This window comes from Salmo salar, chromosome 21 (assembly GCF_965601325.2).
Source record: "Salmo salar chromosome 21, fSalSal1, whole genome shotgun sequence".
NCBI classification, from domain to species: domain Eukaryota; kingdom Metazoa; phylum Chordata; class Actinopteri; order Salmoniformes; family Salmonidae; genus Salmo; species Salmo salar.
In genome coordinates, this window is record NC_138311.1 from 35,627,769 (window position 1) to 35,651,512 (window position 23,744).

Below are 23,744 nucleotides of genomic sequence, written 5' to 3' on the forward strand. Positions count from 1 at the left end.
CTGAGCACTTGTTGGCTGCTTTTCCTTCACTCTGCGGTCCAACTCATACCAAACCATCTCAATTGGGTTGAGATCGGATGATTGTAGAGGCCAGGTCATCTGATGCAGCACTCCATCACTGTCCTTCTTGGTCAAATAGCCCTTACACAGCCTGGAAGTGTGTGTTGGGTCATTGTCCTGTTGAAAAACTAATAATAGTCCCTCTAAGCGCAAACCAGATGGGATGGCGTATCGCTGCAGAATGCTGTGGTAGTCGTGCTGGTTAAGTGTGCCTTGAATTTAAAAAAAATCACTGACAGTGTCACCAGCAAAACACCATCATACCTCTTCCTCCATGCTTCACGGTGGGAACAACACATGCAGAGATCATCCGTTCGCCTACTCTGCGCCTCACAAAGACACGGCAGTTGGAACCAAAAATCTCAAATATGGATTCCTCAGACCAAAGGACAGATTTCCACCGGTCTATTGTCCATTGCTCGTTTTTCTTGGCCCAAGCAAGTCTCTTCTTCTTATTGGTGTCCTTTAGTAGTGGTTTCTTTGCAGCAAATCGACCATGACGGTCTGATTCACACAGTGTCCTCTGAACAGTTGATGTTGAGATGTGTCTGTTGAACTCTGTGAAGAATTTATTTGGGCTGAAATTTCTAAGGCTGGTAACTCTAATGAACTTATCCTTTGCAACAGAGGTAACTCTGGGTCTTCCTTTCCTGTGGCGGTCCTCAGGAGAGCCAGTTTCATCATAGCGCTTGATGGTTTTTGCAACTGCACTTGAAGAAACGTTAAAAGTTCTTGAAATGTTCCGGATTGACTGACCTTCATGTCTTTAAAGTAATGGACTGTCATTTATTTCTATTTGCTTATTTGAGCTGTTCTTGCCTTAATATGAACTTGGTCTTTTCCCAAATCAAAATCTATCTTCTGTATACCACCCCTACTTTGTCACAGCACAACTGATTGGCTCAAACACATTAAGAAGGAAAGAAATTCCCCTATTTAACTTTTAACAAGGCACACCTGTTAATTGAAATGCATTCCAGGTGACTACCTCATGAAGCTGGTTGAGAGAATGCCAAGAGTGTGCAAGCTGTCATCAAGACGAAGGGTGGCTACTTTGAAGAATCTAAACTATATTTTGATTTGTTTAACACTTTTCTGGTTACTACATGATTCCACATGTTTTATTTAATAGTTTTGATGTTTTTTGTATTATTCTACAATGTAGAAAATGTAAAAATAAAGAAAACCCTTGAATGAGTAGGTGTGTCCAAAATGTGACTTGTTGTGTGTGTGTGTGTGTGTGTGTGTGTGTGTGTGTGTGTGTACATAGTGGTCACTCAGAGTGAAGGACGCCAGTGGTCAACTTCCATCAGCTTCCATTTAACGGCAGCATCCATCTTCCTCAAGCATGTGTGGCCATTATACCAGCTTAGCTGAGTCATCCATTCACACACACACACACACACACACACACACACACACACACACACACACACACACACACACACACACACAAACACACGTGAGCCAAATGAGTCCACTGAAAGCCTCACAGCACACCGATAGGAGTTAGAGAGACTCGTGACTGGAGTGGCCTCAATGATAGAAGCCATTTACTGGACTTTAGCCAAGCCTTCTCATACTAAAGGTCTTGTCAAGGTAATAACATCGCTGGGTAATAACACCGCTGTTAGATGACCATTCTGCACCATTATCGAAAGACCAATTCAATACATGAACAGTTTTGGAATTGTAACTCTGCAATTTAGTTTTATGTAGTTGTTGGTATGTAACAGTGATGGGACTTTTTCTGTTATGCTTACAACAGGCTGCTCTTTGTGTTGTACCTATGTGTGTTTGTGTAAATGTGGACTGGTGAGACATTCTTTAATCCCCACAGTCCTTAGACAGATCTCCAGATTAGATTACCCCCTCTCCCAGACAGGACCCCCCAGGACCACAGCTGCCCTACACCCTGCCTGTCATTAAACAGGGAAATAGTTAGTCCAGTTCTGTTTGATAGGGAGTGTGTGGTTCATTTATAGGGCCTTTCTGGTCTGGCGTATCCCTGGGCAGCCCAAGGGTGTTGTGGTGCAGTCTGTATGGTAGCTGGCAGGGTCCTCGTTGGGTCCTGTGCTGGGAGGTCCTGTGTTGCTGCTGCCTGGCTGAGATCCCTGCCCTCGGTGGGGTGTCTTTGTTAGAGTCCTCTCTCAGCAGAGCTTTTAAATCTGTGTCCTGTCTAGTGCGACTCAGGCAGGGTTGCCAAGCCCTGAGGATGGACACACACACACACACACACACACACACTCACTAAACCTGTCACTCCTCTACTTCAGCCTTCTCTCCTCCCTCTCTGTTAAAAGCTGTGGTAGGACAGGTTGTCATGGTGATTGCTCCAAGCAGGGCACTGAGGAGACTAAAGCATTCTGGGATAAAGACTAGCACTGTGAGACTGACTCCCAAACTCAGCACTGACATATGGCCCATACAACTGAGCTGTCGTGACTCTGGGATTCTCTGTTTCTCATCTCTCTCTCTCTCTTACAACTAGCTTACTGTGATTATGATTTTTAAGCCGTAGAAAATGCAATGTTTTAATGCAAGGTTGTGAACCCACTTCTTTCTTTGTTCTAGTCATCCTTCTAGTCTGCTTCCAGTCAGACCAACAAAGCCTGTGACCCCTCATTACCCCCTCCCCCGCCGAGCCGAAGTGGGTTAATCCCTCATCACTCAGCGCCCGGACTCTCCCATTTTAGACAGGGGGGGTCAGGTCCAGCTCAGGTGTCGCCGGTTCAGACAAAGGAAACCCAATCCTGCAGCAGTGTTATTCCCCTACCCTTCACTGACCCTCTCTCTCTCTGGCACTTTCACTGCAGAGTGGTCCCCTCTATTCTGCTGCTTCCTCTGTTAACAGAAAATATGATGTCCTTGAAGTCTGCAGTGGTTAGAGTCATTCACATTGTGAGGTAACTAAAGACTGGTTTCAGCTGAAAAGAGAAAAGCATGGCGCTGATGATATGGACTGGGTTGTTGCTTTGGTATCTGATGTCTGGTGTTTCCATGATCATCATGTAGAGTTATAACTTATGGTTAGGAATCACCAGTACTTAGTCTAGGATCAAGCATTCAAGGTCTTTCTGACTGAAACTACGTCACGTGGATACTTTGCATGTCAGGGTTGATATTACGTCATTAATTCATCCCTTTTTCTCTCTGCAGGGCCGACATGTCAAGACAGGACAACTGGCGGCCATCAAGGTCATGGACATCACAGAGGTAAGCTGGTGCTCGATTGGGAGAGGTTTGTGTGTGATTTAACAGAGAGCTGGTTTGACTGACAGATTTACTTGGTAGTCGCCATAGCTTTACTTGGTTGTCCATTTGCTCCCACACATTCACTTCCATTCATTAACAGTTCCATTTTGGTTCCCAGTGTTGTTAGACTACTTCCTGAATAATCTGTTGATTTATAACATCACGGTCTAATCCTTCCTTGGACTCATTCTAGACTTTATATTCCCTCCAATAGACTCCTCAGAGAGACATTTCCTTTTTAAGACCCAAACCATTAGATACACAAATTACATCCCTTGTCAGACGTTATGTCAAGACCAAATCAAGTAAAAATCTGGATCACAGAATAGATCTTTAGTACTTGACTCAATGATCCAGCTATGCTTAATAATAAATACTTTATAGCCACATTCTAGCCCATGTAGATTTGGGACATATCCCAAGTTGAATTTTATTGCATCCGCGGCCCTAGATACAGTATGTCTTTAATTTGAACCAAAACACAAATACTGTAGCAGGATAGCAACAGTCGCCAAGATAAACCTCCACCACCCCCTGCTCTCTCTCCTTTCCCCAATTCCCCTGGTCAATATTTTCCCTCCTAAAATAGCCATAATATCAGGCTTATATGAATCTAGGGCTTCAACCTCCGTGTTTTTCCTCTTCATGCCACAAAGCTGAGTTTGTGTTTGGAGCTGTATGGAGGTGGTTTTATGTAGCCCAGGGCAGCATTAGGCAGTGCTGAGAGGTCTGGTGTTCAGATGCTCTGGAGGAGGGTTGCACACAGCCTCTATGGACCCCCAGTCATGTCTTGTGAAGTCAGCCTGCCTTCGAGGTGTGTGTGTGTACTAAGTGTCTGCCTCCACCCATTTGCCTTAACAGTGTCTCTTATGGTGCCTGAACAGAAAGACAGACCCAGGCTATTGTCACTAAGCAAATGTTAGACTGTATTTGTCTACATGACAAAGCATCTTCCTACCCTGTCTCTAATAATTGATTTGATAAGACATCTGAGCACAACCCTTTCACTTCTCATGTGAACGTTGCAAAATAGAGACTAAAGAAAAGATGGAATAGCGATTAGGACAGGGAGAAGGATGGATAGTCCGTAGGAGCACAGAGAATGAGAGTATTGCCGTGTGGCTATACAGTCCTGCTGGTGATCTACACATGTTAGAGATATTTTACACACATCAGCTCTTTTCTGAGAGGAGGGTTTTTTAAAGCCGTTTTGTAAAATAAACAATTCAGTTGCGGTTTGGGTGTTTGCCAGGAGCGAGAGTTAGTTGGGTTGGAGTAGCTTGTTTATTTTTGAAAATATTCTCTGGTTGTCCTGCAGGGGGGTAGATAAGCTAGTCTAGTGAACCGACAGGACATATGATATGTGCCATCCAGGAACTCCTGGTCAGCAGAAAACATCTGTTTGTGAGCTATGACTTGAGGTATTTTCGGTATATTTTGTTGAACTGTGTTGTTGTAGCCTACTACTTGAAGAAACAGGGTCAGGTAGCATCATTGAGGTGTGTAGCGGTGGTGCACACCAGTTATAGGGTCTATGCCTAGGATGGAAACATGCCTAGGATGGAAACATGTATTGTCAGCCTAGTACTTCTGGCCAAGCTCCCTACCATGTACGTGTGTTCCTGTATAGAACATACTACAGTAGATCTAGAGACAGCTCCAGTATAGTTCTAGCTTCACTTTACTCTACAGGCTCATCTCAGCATATGTGCCCTGACCCAGATACCACATCCTGTTCTACATACAGCACAGAGAGGGGGAGGGAGGTTGAGTTTGTTTTTCTTTCCTCCTCCTCTCAGAAGGTTCAGTTGAAGTGCAGTGGGATTATGGGAGGGGTCTAAGGCGCACAGCCGCTTGGCTCTCTTCACCTCTCTTGACCACTGTCTCGCTCTTCTGTCCCTCTCTCTCTCCCTCTCTTCCTATCGCTGCCCTTTTTCTCTTGGTTGCTTTCCCTCACACCCTCTGTCTTGCTCCATCTCTCTCCGTCTTGCTCTCTTTCCCATCACTACCCATCTCTCCTCTCTCTCTTCCTCTCTTGCTCTTTCTCTACCTACCACTCCTCTCCCTGCCTCTCTGTGTCTCGCTGTATAACTTCTAATCACATTAGGTCTACTTGCGGCAGAGCAGAGGGCTGGCTGTACTATCTAGAGGCCTGCTCCCCTAACCTAGCAGAAAGGCTACTGTTGGTGGCTATCATTCACTGTGATTCAATGGTAATCAGAAGTTCTTAGTAAAAGCCCTGATACAGACACAGTCTCTCCATCTTTCCACTCTCTCTTGTGCTCTCTCTCTTTCTCGTGCTTTCTCTCTCTCCTCTCTCTCCCAGCTGAATATCTTTACAGTGTAGAAGGTGAGAAAATGGTTGGCGGAGGTGTTGCATCACTCTCTGCACCCAGTAAAAAAAAAAAGGGTTGCACATCACCCTTATTTGTTCCATTGTGTGATACTATCTGTATGATGGCTGATTCCACCTTCTCCCACCATTTCATGAGTTAGAATGGTGATTATAGCATCAGGACAATGAGGAAAGTGGGGCATACGAAGGACAGAGTGAGAGAAGATGGGGTGATGAGAGATGAGGTTATGGAGAGTGCAGACTGATGTGAAGGTGAGATAGAGGAGAGAGATGATGTCATATTTCCTTGCCTGAGCAGCTGTAACCCAGACACCCAACCGCTTCTGTCTGTCAGCTCCTCTCTGTCTCTGTCTCTCTCTCCCCCCTCTCTGAATGATAAAACCAGGCATGGGAAATGTCACGTCATTCTACCAACAGGAAGACCACATGTTGAGGGAGTATTGTTAAAAATGACACTGAATTGATGTTTTCTCATCGAATGGATGCCTGACATGGTTTATGAGTGAATCCTACACACTGTGTGTGTGTGATATTGGTTTATTAGTCTCCATTATCTTGTACGATATAGAATGTGCTGTTTTCACTGCCATGCTCTTCAACAGTCTCGGTTTGACTGAATATCAATAAATTGTGGTATTTACTAGGCTCATAATGTGGTTGAATAAATACCAGCCTGTTCTGTTATTGTTGTTGTCATGATTACAATAAACTTACGGTCTGAAGAATGCCAAGAGTGGTAAACAGCCATGGAATGTCATCTCATAAGTCATCATAAACAAAACAAATAGCTTGTTAGGAAGTGTGTGTGTGTGTGTGTGTATGACTGTGGTTGGTTGGTTGGTTGTTTGTTTGTCTTGGGGGCTCCCAGATTAAACTGTTATCAGGTCATCTGGGAGCCATTAACTCAATTAATGGTCTCCCTCATTCGCTCTCCTGCGCTCTTTATAGGATGAAGAGGAGGAGATTAAACTGGAGATTAATATGCTGAAGAAGTACTCCCACCACAGAAACATAGCCACCTACTACGGAGCCTTCATCAAGAAGAGCCCCCCAGGACACGACGACCAGCTATGGGTAAGTTGGTTTACCTCCCGCTTTCCCTCAGCCCCAGGGGTTAAAGTTCTCCGTCACTGCGGCGGATTTACATCATATGGATGACTCGAGGTTTAGGTAAAAAACACACTCCAGGCCACACTAAAACTAGGTAGAAAGTATTTAGAAATGAAATGTATGTTTTTACCACAGCATTGTTGACACTCATTTCTGATTGGATGGACGGGCATTCTAGAATGGATATTAACACCAGATAACGGGACAGTTGGAAAAGATATCGGGACAACTTGCAATCATGACGCAATATGCGCCTACACATGCAGACCGTACTTGCTACAAAATTACAGAATGCTAAATCAACAACCACACAAACCGAAATTGGATATCTTATCAATGCAGGTCCAACAGGGAAAAAAGGTAGCTCGCTAAACAACCAAAAGTATACCACAAGAGCATTAGTGAGGTTGTTCACTGATGTTGGGTGATTAGGCCTGGCTCGCAGTAGGCGTTCCAATTCATCCCAGAGGTGTTCGATGGGGTTGAGGTCAGGGCTTTGTGCAGGCCAGTTGAGTTCTTCCACACCAATATCAACAAATAATTTCTGTATGGACCTCACTTTGTGCACAGGGACATTGTCATGCTGAAGCAGGAAAGGGCCTTCCCCAAACTGTTGCCACAAAGTTGGAAGCACAGAATTGTCTAGAATGTCAGTGTATGCTGTAGCGTTAAGATTTCCCTTCACTGTAACTACGGGGCCTAGCCCGAACCATGAAAAACAGCCCCAGACCATTATTCCTCCTCCACCAAACTTTATAGTTGGCACTATGCATTTGGGCAGGTAACGCTCTCCTGGCATCCGTCAAACCCAGATTCGTCCGTCGTGCTGGCAGATGGTGAAGAGTGATTCATCACTACAGAGAACGCGTTTCCACTGCTCCAGAGTCCAATGGCGGCGAGCTTTACACTGACGCTTGGCATTGTGCAAGGTGATCTTAGGCTTGTGTGCGGCTGATTGGACATGGAAACCCATTTCCTGAAGCTCCTGCCAACAAGTTATTGTGCTTACATTGCTTCCAGAGGCAGTTTGGAACTCCATAGTGAGTGTTGCAACCGAGAACAGACAATATTTACGCTCTTCAGCACTCGGCAGTCCCGTTCTGTGAGCTTGTGTGGCCTACCACTTCGCGGCTGAGCCGTTGTTGCTCTTAGACATTTCCACTTCACAATAACACCACTTACAGTTGACCGGGGCAACTCTAGCAGGGCAAAAATTTGACAAACTGACTTGTTGGAAAGGTGGCATCCTATGACGGTGCCTCGTTGAAAGTCACTGAGCTCTATAGTAACACAATTCTACTGCTAATGTATGTCTATGAAGATTGCATGGCTGTGGGCTCTAATTTTATACACCTGTCAGCAACGGGTGTGGCTGAAATAGCCGAATCCACTAATTTGAAGGGCTGTCCACATACTTTTGTGTGTATATATAGTGTTGCTAGCATTGCTTTGTTTTTGCAGATACATCTTTTTTTGGACCATCTGATGACCTAACATGGTGATTGATGAACATGAATTTCTCTGGTCCCTATGTTGCAGTCATGACGCAAGTGGCGCTATGCTATCAAATACTCCTACATGTTTCTAGTTTGACCAGCTGTTTTCAGCAACTGGTATTTTTTTAATTTGGTTGTCATATTGGCAGGTTTGCTAGCAACAAACTATTTCGCTAGCTTCTAGCCTAGTGTTTGATATGCAATGTGATCTCCTCGTAATGAACAGTGTCTGAGTGTCCTGACGAGAAGGCAGACTTTTCTAGCTATGCCAGGCAAAAGCAGGCCTCATCAGCTCATTGTTATGGATGTATGCAAATGATTGTAAATAGAGAAAAACTTAAACACAAATGCAGCTACATTGTTGTTATTCTGGCTGCAGAGTTTGTGACTGTGTTAGGCATAGCTAGTTGGCTAGATTGCAAGCAAGGGACAAGAATGTTGCCAGCGAGCATGTGGAAAAATCTATTGAGTCGCATCCATAAATATCAAGCTAATCGAACGAATGACTGGGTCACGTCTCTAGCAACCAAAATATGAGAAAGTATGAAATGAAAATATCTTATCATCAAAATGTTATTTCTAATGGTAATTGTGTGCTTTAGTATTGCTTTCTTTCGTAATTGTGGTATAAATCTTTCCCGCCGATCTGATATTGACTTAAGTTTGTAATGGAATTTTTTTGGGTTGCTTTATCCCCTACAGCCTAAATTACCCACCTACAAACGTTAGTATCACTATGACAAAGATGGATACCATAGCTGCCTCCAACCTAACTCCAACCCACTCATATCCCTCCTCAAGTGAGTGGGTAGTGGGTACATGTATACCACAGGAGGTTGGTGGCACCTTATTTGGGGAGGATGGGCTCGTGGCAATGGCTGGAGCGGAATAAGTGGAATGGTATCAAATACATCAAACGCAGGGTTTCCATGTGTTTGATGCCATTCCAAAGGCTCCATTCCAGCCATTATTGTGAACTGTCCTCCCCTTAGCAGCCTCCACTGATGCATACCCTCCACAAAAGGCCCTTCCTTCTCTCCTCCAATCCTCTAAAGGTTGGGTGAAGTTTGAACTCCTCCTTCCTCACCTCCCTTCTCTCGGAGTCAGTCCCTGTGTGTTTGCCTGAAAGTGCTACCTTTGATGGCCCCTGTCAAACTCGGTGGATTTTTGTCTCTCAGAGGTGGAGGTGCATCAAGAGACTAAAGGGGGGAGAGGAGGAGGGATGGAGTAGGGGAGAGAGGGATTTATCTTGCTATAATTTGCCCGGTTTATTGACAACCATCTATAGTTTTCTTAGAAAGAGAGAGGGAGAGAGAAGGAAGGAGAGTGAGTGGTTCTCCCAGTAAAGACTCAAGTACTCGGTCTAGTGTTTTCACAGCTGTGACTCTAATCTTTCACATCTACACTGTTAAAATAATGGCTGCATAGTGTGTTTTGTGTGTGCTTGTGTATGTATGCACGTTACTCTAACTCTCTCTCTCTCTCTCTCTCTCTCTCTCTCTCCTCTCTCTCTCCTCTCTCTCTCTCTCTCTCTCTCTATGGGTCTCTAGCTGGTGATGGAGTTCTGTGGTGCAGGCTCCATCACAGACCTTGTGAAGAACACCAAGGGCAACACACTGAAGGAGGACTGGATCGCCTACATCTCTCGTGAGATCCTCAGGGTGAGTCCACATTTACGCCCTACAAGTTCCCCTGCTGTTGCATGCTGGGATCTGTAGCTTATTTTTCTTTGTTTATGTAGCCTTTATTTTGAAAGGGAGTCATGCTGAGACCAAGGTCTTTTACAGATGAACCTTCTATCAGACATACACATGAATATACATAATACACTAATACACATAATACACATAATACACATCAATATACACGAAAAGCAAAACACTATATAAAACAAACACTTTCTTCAGTAAAAAGTTACTCAATCAGCTGCCTGAATTGCCCTAGAAGCCCCAAGTCTTCCTATTTTTGAGCTTTGGAGATTCTACAAGGTTAAAAAACAATAAATGACTGTTATGAATGTGTGTCTCCTCAGGGGTTGGCTCACCTGCACGCCCACCATGTGATCCACCGTGACATCAAGGGCCAGAACGTGCTGCTGACTGAGAACGCAGAGGTCAAACTAGGTGAGTTCACTGATTTAAACTGGTTTCAAATGGGCCTGATTGGAACTGGGACTGCTTTATTACTGGTTTGAACTGGTTTAAGCTGGCTTAAACTGCATGGGGCTGGTTTGATATGTGGGGGTTAAACTAGTTTGAACTGGTTCTGACCGGTTTACTCCCCCCTCCTCCAGTGGACTTCGGTGTGAGCGCCCAGCTGGACCGGACAGTGGGTAGGAGGAACACCTTCATTGGTACGCCCTATTGGATGGCGCCCGAGGTCATCGCCTGCGACGAGAACCCAGACGCCACCTATGACTACAGAGTAAGATGCGCTCAATAAAACCATGCTGCTTTCTGTCAGTGTCCAGCGGTGTGTCGAGTTGGTGGATTGATAGCTGTTTGCGTTTGTGCCATTGTATGTGGCTGTGTAGGCTGATGGGACAGTACAGTAGCAGGTTGGGGCTGATGTTGTCAGGACCAGAGAGGGTGGTAATTACCATCCTATAGACGTATGCATGCATAGATTTACGCACACACACACACACACACCACACACACACACACACACACACACACACACACACACACACCACACACACACCACACACACACACACACACACACACACACACACACACACACAATGGTAGCTGTGTCCATATCTTTCATAGTGTGTTTTCTCCTGCAGAGTGACTTGTGGTCCACTGGAATCACAGCTATAGAGATGGCTGAGGGAGCTCCTCGTAAGTACAGCCACTCTTACTATTGGACTTCTACACTACAATTTGTCCCAGAGGGCAAACCTGGTTGAAATTATGTTTGTTTTCCTCTGGCTGACCTGTGTTTGGTCTTGTCTTCCAGCGCTGTGCGATATGCATCCAATGAGAGCTCTCTTCCTCATTCCCAGAAACCCTCCTCCTCGACTCAAGTCAAAGAAATGGTGTGTGACTAATCTCTGCCGTTATGATTTCAGACATTTAAGCCACCATTTTACAATCCCACTGTGAACAATGACACTGGTGAAACTCCTTCATACCCCAGTAGCAGAGCAGTCTAAGGCACTGCATCTCAGTGCTAGAGGCGTCACTACAGACCCTGGTTTGAACCTGGGCTGTATCACAACCGGTCGGGAGTCCCATAGGGCGGCGCACAATTGGCCCAGCATCGTCTGGGTTAGGGGAGGGGGTAGGCCGTCATTGTAAAATAAGAATTTGTTCTTAACTGACTTGCCTAGTTAAATAAAGATTAAATAAAAACAATAGCTAAGCTGACATCCCCTGGTAGATATAGCATAAGCTCATAAAAGTAACAAATGCCTCCTCTCCTCAGGTCTAAGAAGTTTTGCAGCTTCATCGAGGGCTCCCTGGTGAAGAACTACACCCAGCGGCCCCCCACCGACCAGCTGCTGAAACACCCCTTCATCAGGGACCAGCCCAACGAGAGGCAGGTCCGCATCCAGCTCAAAGACCACATCGACCGCACCAAGAAGAAGAGGGGGGAGAAAGGTGAGTCTTAGACATACTAATGCACACACTTCTCCAGAACCTCTTCTTCACAAGATCTTTTTTTTACTTAAACATTCTCACCGTTCCTCTCTTCTCTAGATGAGACCGAGTATGAGTACAGCGGGAGTGAGGAAGAGGAGGAGGAAGCTCAGGAGCAGGAGGGGGAGCCCAGGTAATTAACCCACATGTACCTGTGGCAAAAACTAGCCAACATACTAATAGCAAATGCGTTAGCTAAAGTGTCTGTTTGGTCCATAGCTCCATCGTGCTCCATACTAACGTATGTCTTTTTCCTGTAGCTCCATAGTGAACCAACCAGGGGAGTCAACCCTGCGTAGGGATTTCATCCGTCTGCAGCAAGAGAACAAGGAGCGCTCAGAGGCCCTGCGCAGACAGCAGCTCTTACAGGAGCAGCAGCTCCGGGAGCAGGAGGAGTACAAGCGCCAACTACTGGCAGAGAGGCAGAAACGCATCGAGCAGCAGAAGGAGCAGAGGAGGAGGCTGGAGGAGGTATGAAAGAGTGTGTGTGTCTAAGATTGTTTGTGTGTGTTCCCTCTCCCTGTCTAATGGTGTGTGTTTGTTCCTTTTACTCTGCAGTCTGCACCCATAAATTGTGTATGTGTGCATAACGTGTGTTTTGTGTGTGTGCTAAAGCAGTCAACACACTCCTCACAGACGTCTCCCCCCTCTGTGTTGTGTTTATAGTAATGTGTAGTGATTAGTGTATTTGTGTGCAGCCTCTGGCCCTCTGGGCTGTGTTTCCTAATTGGCCTTTATCTCTCTGAGGAAGACCACAGGGCTCTGTGAGTGAGTGTGAGTGTGAGTGTGAGTGTGAGTGTGTTTTAGTCTGCAGAAAACGGCACAGCCAATTCCCTGACCCATGCCTTATATGCAGTAGTCCCCATGATATTACCATGTCTAAGTTATCTGCTTGGAACCTATTTAAAGACACATAACCTGTACAATTGAGTCAGAAAATATAACAGCGGAGTGCTCCTCCGGTGTAGAATAGTTCAAAATCACACATTTTCCCATAGTTTTTCCATACAGTTTCCCATACACAAGGGTTAAAGTTCTCCGTCACTTCGACAGATTTCCGTCATATGGATAATTTATTGAACTTTTTTGTTTGTTACATTTTTTTTGTTGGATTTCTAATTGGTCAAATTCACAGTTTAATACATGTACAAAAGGATCCTCTTTCCCTAAAAGAAGGTCAGGAATGTTTTACATGAAATGGGAGTGTAACTTCGCCCCACAGACAATCAAAATGTGACCGACTTGTTTCAGTCATGTTTTGTTGTTGTTGCATTAACCTCTGCATACACTTTCCTACAGTTTCAGGCTTTTTTCTGATTCATGAGAAAGTGCATTAACCAATCATATACTGTAGGGTCAGGGAATCCTCTTGGGCGAGTTGACCAAGGGGCATGAGAATTATATGGCATAGTCCATGTTTAAAGGTTAAATACGGAGACATGCTTTTTCATGATGCAGCCAGGGACCACCACAGGGTAATTAATGGAACTAGGGACCACATCTAGTGCAGGTCTTATTCTACTTAAGTGATAATGCCCTCGAAGCCGGAGTTTGGAGGATATATTGGCATGGGTGTTGTTAGGCCCGAGCCAATATATCCTCCAAACACCAGCTTCGAGGGCATTATCACTTTTATACAACAGGTTACCAACAAATTCACATAATGATTGACATATTTTCATTAAAAACATTAGTTTGATCAATTTATTCATACTTTTTCATCCTTCCAGAAGATATAATCCCGACACAAATCTAGGGTTGCTAGAGATGCGTCCCAGTCATCGTCTTTTTGTTCTCGATCTATGGACGCAACCCAGTCGTTCGTTCCAAATGTTCCATTGCCATACTGGCTGGCAACGTTCTTATCCCTTGCTTGCTAGCTAGCCAACGACAGCTAACTTACAGTCGTGTCAAAAAGTTCAGCCAGAATAACAGCAAAGTAGCTGCATTTGCATTTGTTTAAGCTGTTTTCTAGTGACATTTGGATACATCCATAACAATAAGCTGATGAGGCGCGACTTCGCCTGGTATAGAAAATGTGCTCACTCGTCAGGACACTGTCGTTCAGAGGAGCTAGCTCACAACATAGCTACAGTAACACAATCACTTCAAACTGAAGCTGGAAAGACTGCAAATTAGCTGCGTTTCATTTTACCATTTCTCAATTAACATTTTGGGGGATATTTCCATAAAAATGATGGCAGCTGAATCATAATTTTGACTGGCTAAGAAACGCTGCCTGCCTGTCTGTTTCGTCCCGACTCACGACAGCTAATTACTATGGGACAGTAGGAGATCGAATTTGAATATTGAAACAATGTTGCAAATGTCAGAGAGACAGACAGCAAGGTTTATACAAGTCTCCGCAGTTGAAAATTAAATGTTAGTCTAAAATAAATGTGAGATAATGTCTAGATGCTTTTTATAGTGGAGATCAAGTTTATAAATTGCCTGGCTGGGTTGATGAGACCGTGGATTGCGCAGTCAGATGGAACAGAGTAAATAGGCATTTTAACGTCATAGATTTAACCGGTGGCAACTTGTGGAATAGACACCGGCTGGAATGCGGTTTTAACCAATCAGCATTCAGGATTAGACCCACCCATTTTATAATGGTGTAGAGCTACTTACTGTAAATCAACACTAATTAGCCAACTGAGAAGCCTGCCAGTATTACTGAAGTGGTGATGGTAAGCCTACAGGTAAAACTTGTCACATACGTAGTGTAGTCCACCAACCGTGAACCCTGGGAAGTGAGACTAGCATCTCACATCCTCACAATAAGAAATGGCTAGCTTGTCTCATAAAAGCCAGATATGGTGACCAGAAACAAGAGAGCTAGCTAGCTCAGAGTGATAATGCATAGTGATGTCTGCTCCTGACGCCTGCTCTGTCGCCCCCTATGGTCGTCCACAGCAACAACGTCGTGAGCGGGAGATGAGGAGGCAGCAGGAGCGAGAGCAGCGTCGCCGGGAGCAGGATGACAAGAGACGCATGGAAGAGGTTGAACGCCGGCGTAAAGAGGAGGAGGAGCGCAGGAGGGCTGAGGAGGAGAAAAGGAGGGCTGACCGGGAGCAGGTAGGAGAACTCTCTATCGACAACAGTTTCTTTCATGATACTTGTAGTCTACCCCTGACACTTGCTTGTGTGTGGTTTGATTGACAGGAGTACATCCGTTGCCAGCTGGAGGAGGAGCAGAGGCACCTGGAGATCCTGCAGCAGCAGCTGCTCCATGAACAGGCCATGCTACTGGTGAGACCAAACTCTGTAAGCCTATCTATCTTCTTCTATCCATCTGTATATCTCCCATTATCCATCTGTTCTTCTAGCCTTTAATACAGTACCAGTCAAAAGTTTGGATACACCTACACATTCAAGGGTTTTTCTTAATTTGACTATTTTCTACATTGTTGAATAATGGTAAACACATCACAACTATGAAATAACACATATGGAATCATGTAATAACCCCAAAAAAGTGTTAAACAAATCAAAATATATTTATATTTGAGATTCTTCAAAGTTGCCTTGATGGCAGCTTTGCACACGCATGGCATTCTGTCAAACAGCTTCACCTGGAATGCTTTTCCAACAGTCTTGAAGGAGTTCCCACATATGCTGAGCACTTGTTGCCTGCTTTTCCTTCACTCTGTGGTCCAACTTATCCCAAACCATCTCAATTGGGTTGAGGTCGGGTGATTGTGGAGGCCAGGTCATCTGATGCAGCACTCCATCACTCTCCTTCTTGGTCAAATAGTCCTTACACAGCCTGGAGGTGTGTTGGGTTATTGTCCTGTTGAAAAACAAATGATTGTCCCACTAAGTGCAAACCAGATGGGATGGTGTATCACTGTAGAATGCTGTGGTAGCCATGCTGGTTAAGTGTGCCTTGAATTCTAAATAAATCAGTGTCACCAGGAAAGCACGCCACACCATCACACCTCCTCCTCCATGCTTCACAGTGGGAACCACACATGCAGAGATAATCCGTTCACCTACTCTGCATCTCACAAAGACACGGCAGTTGGAACCAAAAATCTCAAATTTGGACTGATCACTCCAAAGGACAGATTTCCACCGGTCTATTGTCCATTGCTCGTGTTTCTTGGCCCAAGCAAGTCTCTTCTTATTGCTGTCCTTTAGGAGTGGTTTCTTTGCAGCAATTCAACCATGAAGGCCTGATTCACGCAGTCTCCGCTGAACAGTTGATGTTGAGATGTGTCTGTTACGTGAACTCTGTAATGAACTTATCCTCTGCAGCAGAGGTAACTCTTGGTCTTCCTTTCCTGTGGCGGTCCTCATGAGAGCCACTTTCATCATAACGCTTGATGGATTTTGCGACTGCACTTGAAGAAACTTTCAAAGTTCTTGAAATTTTCCTGATTGACTGACCTTCATGTCTTAAGGTAATGATGGACTGTCGTTTCTCTTTGCTTATTTGATCTGTTCTTGCCATAATATGGACTTGGCCCTATTTGGTAAAAGACTATCTTCTGTTTACCACCCCTACCTTGTCACAACACAACTGATTGACTCAAGAAGGAAAGAAATTCCACAAATTAACTTTTAATTAACAAGGCACACATGTTAATTGAAATGCATTCCAGGTGACTACCTCATGAAGATGGTTGAGAGAATGCCAAGAGTGTGCAAAGCTGTCATCAAGGCAAAGGGTGGCTACTTTGAAGAATCTCAAATATAAAATATATTTAGATTTGTTTTACCACTTTTTTGGTTACTACATGATTCCATATGTTATTTCATAGTTCTGATGTCTTCACTATTATGCTACAGTGCAGAAAACCCTTGAATGAGTAGGTGTGTCCAAACTTTGGACTGTTACTGTATATCCCCCCATTATTCATCTGTTCTTCTAGCCTTCTAAGTCAGTGGTTTGCAGTCTATGGGTTTTGCTCTGTAGTAGGGTGTTGAAAAATGGATTTATTATCACACCCTACTCTTAATATCCAGTTAGAGTATATCACAGTGTATCTGAATGGAGCTAACTATTGAGGTTGGAGTTATTCATTCTCTGGGCAAAGTTGGGGAAGCCAGAATGTTTATTACAGTCCTTAATTGAGGATGTCACCAGGATGTGGGAGTGTCCTACCAACAGGAAGAGAAGGTTTTCATTGTTTCTCTACCAATGTTCCTAACTCTGCTGAGATGGTGTGTCGTTAGCGGATCTGCGTGGCAACATGTTAACACTGTGTATGTTGTTGAAGGCCTCTGTTCCTCCAGGGGTTTGATGAGGACATTAGATAATGTGAGGATATGATCACCCACATCCCTTCAACTTCACACCACCGTTGCTTGTCATCGTTTCTCTCTCTCAACCAATGTCTTAATGTCTCCCTCATGTCTTCTTACGCATCATCAGCTTTTAGCTCAGTCATTTTTCCTTTTTACATTTTAAACCAATATTTGGCCTATATTGTAATAGTAAATATTTTCTAAGCATTTAAACACTTAACTGGGTCCCAGTGAAAATACAAACCCACTCAACATTTCCCTCATTACATGGATACAGCTTGTTTATACAGAACGACTTCAAATAGAACAGCACACACCATGCTTCAGTGGGGGGGCCACGTTTAGATGATGATGCACCACCACACCTCCTTGCACCCAGTAGAACAAGTGTTGGGAGCTGGAGGAGCAGCGTAAAGGCCCTGAAGCAGCTATAGCAGGAGCAGACCTATCTACTGCTCCTCCAACAGCAGCCAAAACCCATGCAGCCAGCCACCAACAGGTCTCAGTATCCACAACTACTATTGATCCAAGAGAGGACCAAGTCCCCACAGCTGTTGATCCAGGAGAGGACCAAGTCCCCACAGCAACTGACCCAAGAGAGGACCATGTCCCCACAACAACTATTGATCCAAGAGAGGAACATGTCCCTACAACAACTATTGATCCAAGAGAGGACAAATTCCCCATAACAACTATTGATCCAAGAGAGGACCATGTCCCCACAGCTGTTGATCCAGGAGAGGACCAAGTCCCCACAGCAACTGACCCCTGACCCCAAAGGCCCCACGCCTGGGCCAATTGGAGAGGTGAACCCAAGCTTCATTGCCATGACGCTACTGTCGAATGCTGCTTTTGCTTGTGCTGCTGCTGTAGTCATAAACTGCTGTAAGGTGTGCATTTTTATGTGGGCTGTGTGGCTTGATTTCTGGTGTGAGGGTCTTTCACTTTAGTGATCATGTTACTATTCCTGCTCAGGATGAGGCCTCTATAGAAACTACAGATACAGCCCTGGGAAAATGCATGTCCAAGCTACCTACCCATATCCTTTCTACATTCAGATGGCAATATATTAGCTTTTCATCAATCTGTCCAATCAAGTGTACATGGAAGTGTCCTGTTTGGGTTTTGTTGTCAAATGGAGACCCCTGTTGTCAGATGGAAGTACAGCACCTTGGAAAAATGAAAACTCTTCTTTATATTTATTTGTCTCTTCTCCAAACTAAATTATTATGAACATAAAACATTAAACGCCCAGTGCAGTCAAAAACGTGATTGTCCTGTGTTTTTATATATTTCCACACTGAGGTTGGAATAATACTGTGAAATTGTGAAAATTATGATAATGCCCCTTTAGTGTAACAGGTATTTCAAAAGACCACCTGAAATGTCTTACTACTTACTGCTGCTGTGGCTCGATCCTCTTTGTCCTGATGATGGTTAATGACTCCGTCCCCCTCTCTCTGTCCCTCCAGGCTGATGAGAGGTACCGTAAGAACATCCAAGGTTCTCCTCAGGCCGCCCAGGTTAAGGTTCAGCCCCCGGTTCCTCCCCGCGCCGCCGAGACCATGGCCAATGGAAACGCCCCCATTGCTGTCCAGCCTGCCATGCAAAGGCCCATGGAACCCCAGGTAACCACAACAACCAAGATGGCCGATCGCCAGTTTCTTATTCCTCCTTTCGTTACTCTGCCCTTTTCCGTAGCTCTACTTTTTCCAATCCCTTCTTCCTTCCAGGTAGTTCTAACAGGGTGGTCTCTCTCTCTCTCGCTCTCTCTCTGGGTTGTGTATCTGCAGTAGTGGTGTCTTTCTACCTACAGTAGATTTTTGTTCTTGTGTTTACTATCTCTTCCCCCTCGCTAACTCTCTTCTAGCCTCTGTTCTAGCTGAATTCTTTCACAGTGTGGAGAAATGTGGGTGTTGTTCTCTGTCCCTTACTGATGACATAGTTGACCTTTTCTAGTCCCTTAATAGGTAACTCCATCGTCTTTGATACTTCCCTGGGTGACAGCCTATCCTCCACCACTGTGTTATTAGGAGGTCCAAGCTGCTTGCTTCTATACTGGCCACTCATTGCTCAATACCAGCTTTACCCACTCGCTCTACCTCTGACTGCTTTCTCTATTGTGTGAGTGTGTGTGTACATTGCCAGGTTGGTGACTCCTTTTATAAAGGTAGAGCTGTTACATGTACATCTTGACTGTGTGCTAAACAACACAAACACATCCATAATTTGTCTTTCTGATTTCATAGTGACTCAGTATATTACTAATATCATTTGCTCGGAGACTCAACCAACCCAGTGTGAATACAGTCATTAATGTCACAGGGCACCATTCAGGGCAACATTGTGTTTTTGGGTAATGTCATGGTAATTAGATGTAACAGTGTGGAATTGGGTGATGATGATGATGTAATTGATTGCTAAATGATTTAGCAGAGCCATTAAATGCATTAGTCACTTTTCTCTCGTTAGTGACACGTCATTAGAGACAGATATGAGGCGTGTTGGGCTTGTTACAGAAAACTCATTTGTTGAGTGATTCATCTTTTTGGGGTTTCCTGTCTGAGCGCTTCTCAGTACATATTTGAAATAAATTGGAAAGGGAATAAATTCAGTCATAAACCTAGTATGGATATGTCCCTATTGGATTATACTCCTCTTAGTTACTTGTACCAGAAAAAGTTTTCTTGAATGTGTGCATGCCGTTATGTGAGTGTTTGTGTCTAACTGTCTATGCATGATGCTACAGTAGCTGATCTGTGTATGCCTTGTTTATGTGATCCATGCTCATTCTCACAACTGGTGATGAGACTGAAGCGTCATGAGCATCAAAACGGGTGGAGCAGTCATTGGCTGTCTGTGATGTGAAACAATCAAATGCTTCCTAAGACTTCCCATTGGTCTCAAGACAACTCTGCCCATTTTGATGCTTCCTGAAGTTTCAGTATCCAATCACTGTCTGCTGCTTGGGTTTGTGGTCTTGTTCTCTTTTCTCCCTCCTCCTCCCCCAAACCTCCACACTCCTCCCAATGTGTCCTCCCCCTCTGACAGCACCCGTCTGTCTCTGTCCCTGGAAGGTCCAGTGGTCCCACCTGGCCGCTTCCCCCGTCGTCTCATGCTCCCATTCCTTCAGTGAGCCCATCGTCCCTAGCTTTGCACACCTCCACCTGTGCTCTCAGGAGCAGCACCATCACCCTGCACCATCATCACCCGCACGCACTGACCCGCAGTCCAACCCCCAGCCCAAGGCCCTGCCCCTTGACAAGGCCCCCACAGACGACACCCCTCCCAGGGTAAGATAGGCCCATCCTCTGGCAAAGTCGGGTAAACTGGTAGTCATTAGACGGCTTTGCTAGGAAGTCTGAACTGTAGACCGGTATACTAGTAGTCACTAGATGCTGGAGAGGACAACATTGGAGTGAGTGAGCAGAGTGACAGTTGTCATAGTAACATTTCTAAGACGGAGCGACCTCCTCCTCACCCTAGCCTGCTGAGAGGATTCAGAGAGAGCATAACGTTATGAAAGGATTAGATGCTCGTTCTCTATTCCCCCTCTGTCTCTCCTCTCAGAACCCTCCCTCGTTCAGCCTCCCAGACCTCCATAGCAGACTGATGTAAAAATACCAGACAAAAGAAAGCTGCAGCAGCAATCACTCGACAGCTGAGTGCTTTTGCATTTCAGCATTTTAGAGATGCTCCCAAATCAATGGGACGCTGGAGGCTGTCACAAATAAAGGGTAGGATTCAGACTGTTAGAAACGTTCTCCAAGGAAAATATTCCTCATGTTGAAATCGTGACCTTTTTTTGCCCCCCATCTGCACAAATTAGAGGTGGTATTGTTGTCCTCTCTTCACATAGGGCCTACCTATCAAACATCACTTCCTCTTCTTTGGTGAGGTATGAGTATGCCATTTCCTGTTCTGCCCCCTCCTTCCTGTGTAAGCCTTTGGTAGTGTCTCATATCAATGTCAGTGTTAGTTAGCGTTCCATCTGAATGGAGTGGCTTTGTTCCGCCCTGCTTTGCTTTGGATGCTGCCCCCTGTTCCTTCTTAAGCTGTTCTCCCTCCTGTCCCCTGGAAACTACTAACAAGAAATGCTGAAATCTATAATATAACTTTAAAGCTGTTTTTGTGTTAAGCCACCCCACTGAAAGAGAGAGTTAGGTCTGACACAGCAAAAGACAGCGTTATATCCACACGCTTGCCTTATCAACCCCTGTGTGGGCGCGCAGCTCCCCGGAACTGCCGCGCAGAATAAATATTCATGTGCGCAGAGAAGCTCATCGGACTAGGATTCTATTGCATTGACAGGCACGGCTCTACACAAACCTGTGCACCATAACCAATCAGAGCTGCAGTAGACCTATATGCAAAAATACCATTGCCATATATGGATCTGTGCCATTCACTTTTAACTGGACTGTTTTTACAGCATGGGCGGTTGTGAGTAGATGTGCTTGTTTTGAGATCAAAGCGAGAACTATGTGTAGCGACATGTGCACATTTATACATTTGTTCATATCCTTAGTGAGTTATTAGCCCAGTTATAGATCATTTGTTCATATCCTTAGTGAGTTATTAGCCCAGTTATAGATCATTTGTTCATATCCTTAGTGAGTTATTAGCCCAGTTATAGATCATTTGTTCATATCCTTAGTGAGTTATTAGCCCAGTTATAGATCATTTGTAGTCAGCAATGGGGGAGTGATTACTTCCTGCAAGAGCACAAAACGTGTGCATTTCTAGACGTCTTTGAAAAGCAAGTTAGCTAAAGCGCATTTTCTTGTGTTAAAGGGGGCAGTGTTGTATTTTGAGATAGGTTTGAATAAGCTAAGTAGCCAATAGGCAGAGGGTAGCATAATTTGTCTGATTCTCTGCAATAATGGTATGGGATTAATTATGCGTTTTATTTAGTAAAATGATTTCTTCCATCAAACAACACAACATTTTCAGTCACCTCCTTGTCTGAAGGAGGACAAATAGACACCGGCTGGAATGCGGTTTTAACCAATCAGCATTCAGGATTAGACCCACCCATTTTATAATGGTGTAGAGCTACTTACTGTAAATCAACACTAATTAGCCAACTGAGAAGCCTGCCAGTATTACTGAAGTGGTGATGGTAAGCCTACAGGTAAAACTTGTCACATACGTAGTGTAGTCCCCCCCCCTTAAAAGATTTAGATGCACTATTGTAAAGTGGTTGTTCCACTGGATATCATAAGGTGAATGCACCATTTTGTAAGTCGCTCTGGATAAGAGCGTCTGCTAAATGACTTAAATGTAATGTCATGTAATGTAATGTAAATGAAGGACAATAATGTCAAGCCCTGCATGTTTTTTTTCAAAGGTCTCATGGAATGTAGGCCTACTACATTGAACACCACACATTGGCTGCTACTGTAGGCTGAACGATAGAATAGCAATTTCCATGTAAAAATGTTATGGGATGCATTTTCTCCATTGTTTTTAATGGTAAGCCACTCTGTGGTAGGCCTACGTTATGATCAAATAGCCACAGTAGCCTACTTGACCACTGTTAAAATTAACTTAAAGCGGGTACAGCCTTAGTGTTCACAGTAAAAGCGCGCACAGAATTTTCTGCGCTCAGCAGACCTGAAATTTGCTCAGTGATGAAAAACATTTGAGGGAAGATTGGTGTGGATACAATGCTGTCTTTTGCTGTGTCAGACCGATCTCACTTTCAGTGGTTTGGCTTTACGCAGTGTGAGTACGCAGGGACATAGTTTGGACGTTGTAGAAACGTTTTGGGGACTTTCTAAGGACATCTTAACAATGTGTGTCTAGCTTTTGTGCTTCTGGCACCCCTATGTCACACTCTCTTGTACACATACGCCCTCCGAGAGTGTGTATGTGCCCGTAGAGTGTGTTTGTGAGCAGGCATCTGTATGTGTGGAAGGTTCCTGTGAGGACAACGTCCAGGTCTCCAGTACTGTCACGCAGGGACTCTCCTCTCCATGGCAACTCCAATGCCACGCCTAACAACCCGGCGGGCCAGAGGAACACCTGCAGGTACCTTTTCACGTCCCTCCATTTATCTTTTTCTCTGTCTCGTTTTCTTTATTTCTCTCTTTCGATCGATCCTTTTTGCTTTATTTTGTTGTCGCTCTGTCTGTCTCGCCCTCCGTCTGTCCCTCTGTTCACCATCTCCACTTCTATTCGGGTTGTTAGTACTGGGAGGCAGGTAGTCTAGCGGTTAAGAGCTTTAGGCCAGTAACCGAGAGGTCGCTGGTTGGAAACCCTGAGTGGGCCCCGGTGTGATAACCTTCTGTTCTGCCCTTGAGCAAGGCAGTTAACCCCCAACAACTGCTCCCCAGGTGATGATGATGTGGATCTCGATTAAGGCATCCCCCCACACCTCTCTTATTCAGGGAGGTTGGGTTAAATGCAGAAGACAGATTTTGGTTGAATGCATTCAATGTGCAACTGACTAGGTATCCCCTTTCCCTAATGTAAAACCTCTACATTGTGTGTCTATCTGTTCTCTGTAGAGCCCTCTTCTCAATGTGTGGATACTGGGTTGGATTTATGTAACATTACTTACTGT

General features: G+C 44.7%; 1 protein-coding gene across 8 annotated transcripts in view; it reads left to right on the forward strand.

Moving 5' to 3' along the window:
* LOC106582256 (mitogen-activated protein kinase kinase kinase kinase 4) overlaps positions 1-23,744 on the forward strand; it is a 98,080-nt gene that overhangs the window by 50,158 nt on the left and 24,178 nt on the right. For 3 of the 8 annotated variants that reach the window (XM_014165141.3, XM_082967126.1, XM_045704715.2), the window contains exons 3-17: positions 3,220-3,276; positions 6,620-6,745; positions 9,828-9,938; positions 10,310-10,400; positions 10,571-10,701; positions 11,068-11,122; positions 11,241-11,319; positions 11,709-11,884; positions 11,984-12,056; positions 12,184-12,394; positions 14,840-15,001; positions 15,089-15,190; positions 18,649-18,804; positions 20,254-20,469; positions 23,097-23,209. In XM_014165141.3, the coding sequence (XP_014020616.3) occupies positions 3,220-3,276; positions 6,620-6,745; positions 9,828-9,938; positions 10,310-10,400; positions 10,571-10,701; positions 11,068-11,122; positions 11,241-11,319; positions 11,709-11,884; positions 11,984-12,056; positions 12,184-12,394; positions 14,840-15,001; positions 15,089-15,190; positions 18,649-18,804; positions 20,254-20,469; positions 23,097-23,209 (1,859 nt within the window). The remainder of the gene's footprint in view (positions 1-3,219; positions 3,277-6,619; positions 6,746-9,827; positions 9,939-10,309; positions 10,401-10,570; positions 10,702-11,067; positions 11,123-11,240; positions 11,320-11,708; positions 11,885-11,983; positions 12,057-12,183; positions 12,395-14,839; positions 15,002-15,088; positions 15,191-18,648; positions 18,805-20,253; positions 20,470-23,096; positions 23,210-23,744) is intronic. The other 5 variants (XM_014165144.3, XM_014165147.3, XM_082967125.1 and 2 more) reach the window with 4 other exon arrangements.